At 37.2% G+C, this 8369-nt stretch overlaps 1 protein-coding gene across 1 annotated transcript in view; it reads left to right on the top strand.

Moving 5' to 3' along the window:
* LOC102818369 (chromosome unknown open reading frame, human C4orf17) overlaps positions 1 to 8016 on the top strand; it is a 41309-nt gene extending 33293 nt beyond the window's left edge. The window contains 4 exon segments of the mRNA XM_006876380.1: positions 2938 to 3019; positions 4203 to 4392; positions 6109 to 6152; positions 7814 to 8016. Coding sequence (XP_006876442.1) covers positions 2938 to 3019; positions 4203 to 4392; positions 6109 to 6152; positions 7814 to 8016 — 519 coding nt within the window.
* Positions 8017 to 8369: the final 353 nt, after the last annotated feature.

Raw genomic sequence — 8369 nt, 5'->3', positions numbered from 1 at the left:
CAGGTACAGATTCCTCATGAGTACAATTACTCATACTTTGTACTGTTGTCCATAGCTTGTCATGTTCACACAGTCAAAAGCCTTTGCATAGTCAATAAAGCACAGGTAAACATCTTTCTCATATTCTCTGCTTTCAGCCAAGATCCATCAGACATCAGCAATGATATCTCTCGTTCCATGGCCTCTTCTGAATCTGGCTTGAACCTCTGGAAGTTCTCTGTCAATGTATGATTGTAGCTGTTTCTGTATTACCTTTAGTAAAACTTTACTCGCTTGGGATATCAAAGATATTTTCCGATGATTTCTGCATTCCATTGGGTCACCTCTCTTTGGAATGGGCACAAATATGGATCTCTTCAAATCAGTTAGCCAGATAGTTGTCTTTCAAATTTCTTAGCAAAGATGAGTGAGTGCCTCCTGTGTCGCCTTACTTTCTTGAAAGATTTAAATTTTTATTCCATCAATTCCAGGTGCCTTGCTCTTTGCCAATTCCTTCAATGCACCTTGGACTTTCTCCTTCAGTAGTATTCACACTTGATCATAAGTTACCTCTTGAAATGGTTGAAAACTAACCATTTCCTTTTGATATAGTGACTCTTGTGTATTCCTTCCATCTTCAATAATTTGTCTAGAGAATCTTTCAATAATGAAAGTCATGGCTTGAATTTTTTCTTCAGTTCCCCCAGCTTGAGAAATGCTGAACATGTTCTTCCTTTTTGGTTTTCTGATTCCAGATCTTTGCACATTTTGTTGTAATATTTGGCTTTATCTTCTTAAGCTGATCTTTGAAATTTTCTGTTCAGCTCTTGGACCTCCTCATTTCTTCCATTTGCTTTAGCATCTCTATGCTGGATAGCAAGTTTTAGCGTCTCTTTTGACATTTATTTTGACATTTTCCTTCTTTCTTGTCTTCTCAATGACTTTTTGCTCTCTTCATGTATTATGCTGTTTATGTCATCCCACAACTCTTCTGGTCTTCTCTTTAGTGTTTAATGTATGAAATCTGTTCTTCAGATGATCTCTAAATGCAGGTGGTATATATTCAAGGTCATATTTTGGCTCTCGTGAACTTGTTTTCATTTTCTTCAGCTTCAGTTAGAATTTGCATATCAGTAATTGATGGTCTGTTCAACAGTCTGCCCCTGGCCTTGTTTTCACTGATGATATGAGCTTTTCCATTGTCTCTTTCCACAGATGAAGTCAATTTGATTTCTATGTAGTCCATCAGGTGAGGTCCATATGTATAGCTGGTCTCTTATGCTGTCTAAATAAACTATTTGATATGAACAAATCATTGATTTTACAGAATTCTGTCATGCATTCTCCAGCATCATTTCTATCACCAATGCCATATTTTCCAACTAGTGATTCTTCTTTGCTCCCAACCTTTGCATTCCAGTCACCACTAATGATCAATACATCTTGATTTCATGTTTGATCAATTTCAGATTGAAGAAGTTGGTAGAATTCTATTTCATCCTCACTGGCTTTAGTTAGTGGTTGGTGAATAAATTTGAATAATTGTGGTATTAACTGGGCTTCCCTGTAGGTGCATGGATATTATCTAATCACAGACAGCGTTGTACCTCATGACTGATCTGAATATATTCTTTTTGACAATGAATGCAATACCATTCCTCTTCAATTTGTCATTTCCGGCATATTAAACCATGTGTGGTCATCAGATTCAAAATGGCCAATACCAGTCCATTTTCACTCACTAATGCCTAAGATATCAATGTTTATGCATTCCATTTCATTTTTGACAATTTCCAATCTTCCCAGATTCATACTTTGCACATTCCATGCTCTGATTTTTAATGGATGTTTACAGCTGTTTCTGTTCATTTTGAGTTGTGCCCCATCAGCAATGTAGGTCCCGCAGGCTTTTTTCCTATGGGCTTTATTCCATTCATGTCATCATGGTCAACTCTACTTTGAGGAGGCAGCTCTTCCCCAGCCACATTTTGAGTGCCTTCCGACCTGAGGGGCTCATTTTCCAGCGCTATATGTGACAATGTTTCTCTGCTAATCATAAGGTTTTCAGTGACTAAATATTCGGAAGTAGTTCATCACTCCTTCTTTCTAGTCTGTCTTCATCTGGAAGCTCATCTGAAACCTATCCACCATGCGTGACTCTGCTGTTATTTAACATACTGATGGCATAGCTTTCAGAATCACAGCAACTCACAAGCCACCACAATATGACAAAGTGACATTGGTAGGCAGATGGATATATAGAATTTAAGCTCCAAAACACTGTACAGGGTCACTATGAGTTGGAATCAACTGAATAGCACTTAACAAGAACAATAATGGGCAAAATATTGAATGATAAAGAAAGCATCAAAGGAAGATGGAATGAATACACAAAGTCATTGTACAAAAAGAGCTGGTCAATGCTCAACCATTTCAAATGGTAGCATGTTATCAAAACCAATGGTATTGAAGGAAGAACTCCAGGTTGTATGGAAGGCATTGGTGAAAAACAAGACTCCAGGAATTGACAGAGTACAAATTGAAATGTTTCAACAAACTGATGCAGTGCTGAAACACGTCTCACGCCTAGCCCTAAATATAGAGTGGAGTAGTATAGATGTGTACAGTTGTATGACTAGCAGCTCATGTTTCACTTGAAAAGGATCAGTTTTTCAAAACAAGGAAAGTAAATTCCTCCTGCCAGAAGATGTTGTAACTGAACAGACAGAACAGTAGAAACATACTGCATTGCCTAACCTAAACTTGTGTAGGAAATATTGTTTGTGCTAAGATTCTACTGTGTACTCTTTGGAATCTGGCTCTCCAGCTGAAATTCCAACTGACTTATTCGAGCCTCATATACAGTGTGACATTTTGGGAGGATCAGATTCTGGAGAATGTAAAGGAAACCTTGCACTGTTTATTTGCTCATGATATAACTCTAATGTTCTCTGTCAGATCCTAGCAAAGCTCTGTGAGATTTTGCATACTGATTCACTGGCAGAGGTTCTTCAGTGGCTGCTTCACGCAAGTTCAGAAGGTGAGATTCGGATAAGCATTTACAAACACTGAGCTGAATTTATTGTCAGAAACTGGGAAACTAGCAATAACTGAAATCTTCCACTTTAGATGTGCAAAGATAATGTTGCACTATTATTATATTGCAACAAGACATTGCAGTCTTGCATACGCAGTCACATGCATACAAGTAACTCAATGAACCCAAAATAATATGCCCCAAATTGAACTCACTTGGGTGATGTGAAACACTTGTGTTCTGGGAGGGCTTTATTCTGAGATCAAGTTGATCTGTGCTTCTCCTACAAAGCCCATCCACTCAATTTTCCCCATCCTAACCCCAGCACATTCTCCGGTCTTCTGTGAACCCTTAGGTAAGAGCTTATCTCTTTCCTTAATTAGATATGGATGGCAGTAGCACAAGCTGTTAGAATTCCAAATCCCAAGTTTCCCACCCAAACCCCATCAACTCAGTCAATATCCAGTTCTGGCTTATTCCGTGAAAGCACATGTGAGTTTTAAATGGGAAAACCATAAGTGGTATAGGGCAGCTGTCTTCAAACCTAGCTGGTCATCAGACTGACTAAGGTAACAATTCTGGGGTGAGGCCTGATAATTTGCATTTTTCTGCATTTCTCACAACTTTTCAGGAGATACATGCCGATTTATAGTCTGGAGGCAGAACACAACTTAGGAAAATTCCCCTTTTGCTTTTAAAATCTTTACCTGATTAAATAAGGCTCACCTACATTATGACCAACTGCTTTAGTCTGGTAGCCGTAGTGGTTATGAATCGCGCTGCTAACATCAAGGTCGGCAGTTCAATACTACCAGCTGTTCTGTGGGAAAAAGATGAGGCTTTCTGCACCCATAAAGATTTGCAGCCTCAGAAACCCTGGTACAGGTTCATTATGAGTCAGAACCGACTCCATGGTACTTAACAGCAACAAAAACAAACCACTTTTAACAGTCTCTAGGCTAGTGTCTGACCAAACAACTGGGCACCATAGCCTAGCCAAATTGATATATCAAATTAACAATTACATGTGTCTACCTACTATGGGTCGGAACTGACTCAACGGCACTTAACAACAACTTAGAATTTAGATTACCAGCTCTTCACATTGAGGTACTGGGTAAAAAAAACTAATCCTGTTTGTAGCCAACATGAACATTACAAAGCCTCTTGTTCTCTTTTTAATCAGAAAAAGAGTGGGTCTCGGCTTTGGTTCATGCCGAGCTGGCTGAGATAAACTTGTTGACTCACCGCCAAAGAAACATTTCAACAGAACCAGCAGCAGAGACCGGGAGGCCACCTATAGTTAAATCGCCTCCACATTCTCCTGCAAAATCAAAAATGCTGACCAGATCTAGGGAAGGGCATGGACCAATCAGGTAATTAGACTGATTAAGCATGACTGCTTAGAGGGCATATGGTATATAAAGACTTTGAATTCTCTTGTCACTGTCTTTCAAAGCACTAAACATACTGAGATTTTTTAATCTTCCTTTTATTCAGGAAATGACTACAGGGTATATTTGTTTTCTTTCATTGTTATAAAATACAATATGAGAATTGCTTATATTTCTGCTGTTCATAGCATTTGGGCAGGGGCTATATCCTGGTGTGGTGTTGTGCTGGACTGTAAAGTCGGTTTGAACTGCAAGGTCAGCAGTTCAAGTTCACCAGTCACTCCACGGAAATCCTATACAGGGTCGCTATGGGTCGGAGCTGACTCAACAACACTTAACAACAACATACCTTCCTTGGAGTCCTTAGGCAGTACAAAAGGTTAATGTATTAGGTTGCTAACTAAAAGGTTAGAGGTTCAAATCTACCCAGTGGTGCCTCAGAAGAAAGGCTTGGTGATGTAGTTCTGAAAAATCAACCATTGAAAAACTCGGTGGGTCACAGTTAGTTTTACTCTGCCTCACATGAGATTACCATGAGTCAGAATCTACTTAATGACAACTTGTGCTGGTATGTCTTCCTTACCTAACAACCTGTCTTCTTGAGAAAAATTCCCTATCTATGAGGACAAAGCAAGAGTAGCCATGCAGAAACGTAAAAACATTATTATATTTTTCTTTTAGTTCAACTAAAAATAGAAGCAGGAAAAGATACCAAATTGTGTTGTTAGTTGTATATTTTTTTAAAATTTATATCACAATAATACCACTTGATTGCATAGAATCATTCAAGAATAAAATTAAATGCTTCAGTTAATTTTCTTTTAACATACTCCTGGCTGCTGTCATAAGGAAAAAGAGTTAAGAGGGATGGAAATTATTTCAGTAGAACTAGTTCTTAAACCTTTTATGTAAAATATCATGGTGAAAAAATATAATGTAAGATGTTATTTTAAACTAGGAGAGGAAATCTAATTGCTTTAAAATTAAAATTTGGGTAAAGCTTAAACATCAAAGAAAATAAACATTCAAAAAACATAACGTGTCACTTTAAAAAGCAGAAGACAATTGTGAATTGTAATTTATCTCTAATGTTTCCGTAATAGAAGAAATGGAAAGGGTCAGTCTCTCTACCTTAGTGACATATTGAATATACAGTTTAGATATTTCCCACAGTCACAGGGAAGTAAAATTTAAACTGTCTGCATTGAAAAACAAAGACTTGGGATGGCATCTAGAAGATTACACCCTCTTTCCATTTATCGATATGGTTAGATCCCAGAGACAGACTATTATACAACAATCAATGTATGCCAAAATGAAAGACAACTACATCACTACATAATTGTCAAATTACATATTTAAAGAACTGCTAAATTACAGAATCACACAATTGCCATACCACTCAGAATCACAGTCCAGCCAAATTGACTCATAACCCTAACCATCACAGTTGAATAGTTAACAAAATATACAACTAACAGTGCCTCATATCTTGACATTGGTTACTGCCAGACATGCTGTTTAATGTGAAAATAGTTAGAGATTGTTTTTACTACTGTCATAAATGTGAAATATTGCATAACAAGATAGTTGATGAGAAGAGGTGTATATACACATAACTTTTAATGACAGCGAAGTCTATAGACAATGTTTGCATATATCTGTGAAATTCATTTTCTCTTTCTCTAATTGGTTTAGAGTGTCAAGCCAAGGATCTGAAGGAAATAAGGAAGTACCTAAAGGTTAAGTACAGTTTGTGATAATTACTAAATTGGTATTAGGAAATCAGTAAGTATCTAACTATTTAGAGGTGCAGATTTTAAAGATCTGTGGTGTTAAAGGAAAAACAATAAAATAGTGATTCCCAGCTATACGCTTAAGGAACAGCATTACTTAAGTTTTCATAGAGATAAACTTAACATTAATTTAAAAGGCAAAGAGCCTCATCAGGGATAACCAGTCTTTGAGAAGCAAGCCAGAAGGACATGTTTGTTTATTAGAGTGAAATATTCTATAAGCTATAAAACTATAGATTTGTTACGCCAATCCAACTACAGGAGAAGCCCTGGATTGAGCCAATAAGATGATAATAATCTTAGAGTTTTGATTCTTAACAGACTACCTATCATGAAACCAACTGATGTTCACTAGTAACAATGACAACCAAAGAAAATAGTGGGATGGAATCAGTTATAAGTAGATGGTCTATATGCTATGTGGAATACAATAGAGAGTAATCATTTTATACCTCCACTAGATGCCTATCCCCTGTGTACATTTGCCTCAGCCTGCGATTCAGACAGTGAGAATCAAGAATTGTGGGAAATCCTACCTTGGTTCAGAATAGCCCAATTAAAGCATCCCAGTGGGTTTGACAACATCTAATAGGATAATGCACTGGACCAAAAGGTCGGTTTGAACAGCAAGGTCGGTGGTTCAAACTCATCAGTCACTCCTCGGAAACCCTATGCAGGGTCACTATGAGTCGGAACGGACTCCACAGTGTTTAACAACAAAAGCAAAGCTCCAAAATAAACATAGCAATAATGACAATAGAGCAATAGCTATACATTATATCTACAAACCTCAAACAAAAAGTCTGTCTTGGTGTATCTACAAATTCCCTTTTTGCCAGGAATTAATAGTAGTTAATCTGAGTTCCTCATGTCATTCTAGACCCTAGTTGGTTTAGTAGGCTCATTCTGGGACTAACCTAACCCCAAAGTGGCTGTCTCTGCTACTAAGTATAGTTTAGAAATTAGAAGATAGGCTCTCATCCTAACACTCCAAAGCTAGTCCATTCTGCCTCTCCTACCAAATTCCTCCCTGTTGGACTATAAAGTCATGACAGTTATAGTTTCAATTACTCAAATTTATGTCTTACCTATAGGCTACAAATATATTTTACTCTATTTGGATACTTAATTTTAAAAATATATTTATACACTTTTCTTTCCATTGTTGACATTCTGTATCTCCCAAAAAATCTATAATCATGCACGCCTTGGGAAGACCTTATGAATACAACAGACTTGTTTTAACCTGCTTGTCTATTCTTTTATTTTGTCCATCAGGACCACAGATATTTCTCCTTTCTCTTACTAGCCCCATCCTTGCCTACCAACCTTACCCATGATCATGCTAAAGCATTACTACCAAAATCATGTTGGTTTCTTAGAGTGAAAGAACATATCCTGCATGTTACAAAACAAATAGTTCATTGGAGATGACAAGGTGGTAAGAAAGGAAAATTGAGAACATATATAGTTTTATAAATTTTGGGTATATTTGATTCACCTACGTTTTATATAATTTCATATATCATGTGTGACTAAAGTATAGCAAATGCTATATTGTATATCTCAATCACAGTATGGTCTTATTTAGTGTCTTTCTATTTCAGAGGCGGAGTCTAAACCTCCATTGTTTATAAGAAGACATAAGATGAAAATACCCATCGAAGAATATTTCAGCAAACCAAAGTCTTCTCCCAGGCCTAAAACCCAGGAGAGTCTGTCAGCAAAACCAATGTCATCAAGGAGTACCCAGCAAGGAATCAACCCCTGTCTTCAAAGAGCATATTATCCTTTAACATATCAAAGATAGACAATCTACACTGGGCTAATTTTTCATACATTTTAGCTTTACTTTGTTACAACATCAAATTTTTTACAAAATCCTTTTGGTATCAAAGAATTTATAGATCACCTTTATGTGGCATATGCAAACTTCAAAGCACCTCTATATAGTGCTACTAAATAAATATTAGTGAAGACAATATTTCTGTGTATTGTTGTTGTTATTGTTAGGTGCCATCGAGTCAGAACCGACTCATAGAAACCCTATGTACAACAGAACGAAACACTGCCCCATCCTGGGCCAACCTCACAATCGTTGCCATGCTTGAGCCTATTGATGCAGCCACTTTGCCAATTCATCTCGCTGGGGGTCTTCCTCTT

This window comes from Chrysochloris asiatica, unplaced genomic scaffold (assembly GCF_000296735.1).
Source record: "Chrysochloris asiatica unplaced genomic scaffold, ChrAsi1.0 scaffold00377, whole genome shotgun sequence".
Taxonomy (NCBI): domain Eukaryota; kingdom Metazoa; phylum Chordata; class Mammalia; order Afrosoricida; family Chrysochloridae; genus Chrysochloris; species Chrysochloris asiatica.
This window is presented reverse-complemented; position numbering and strand designations above follow the sequence as displayed.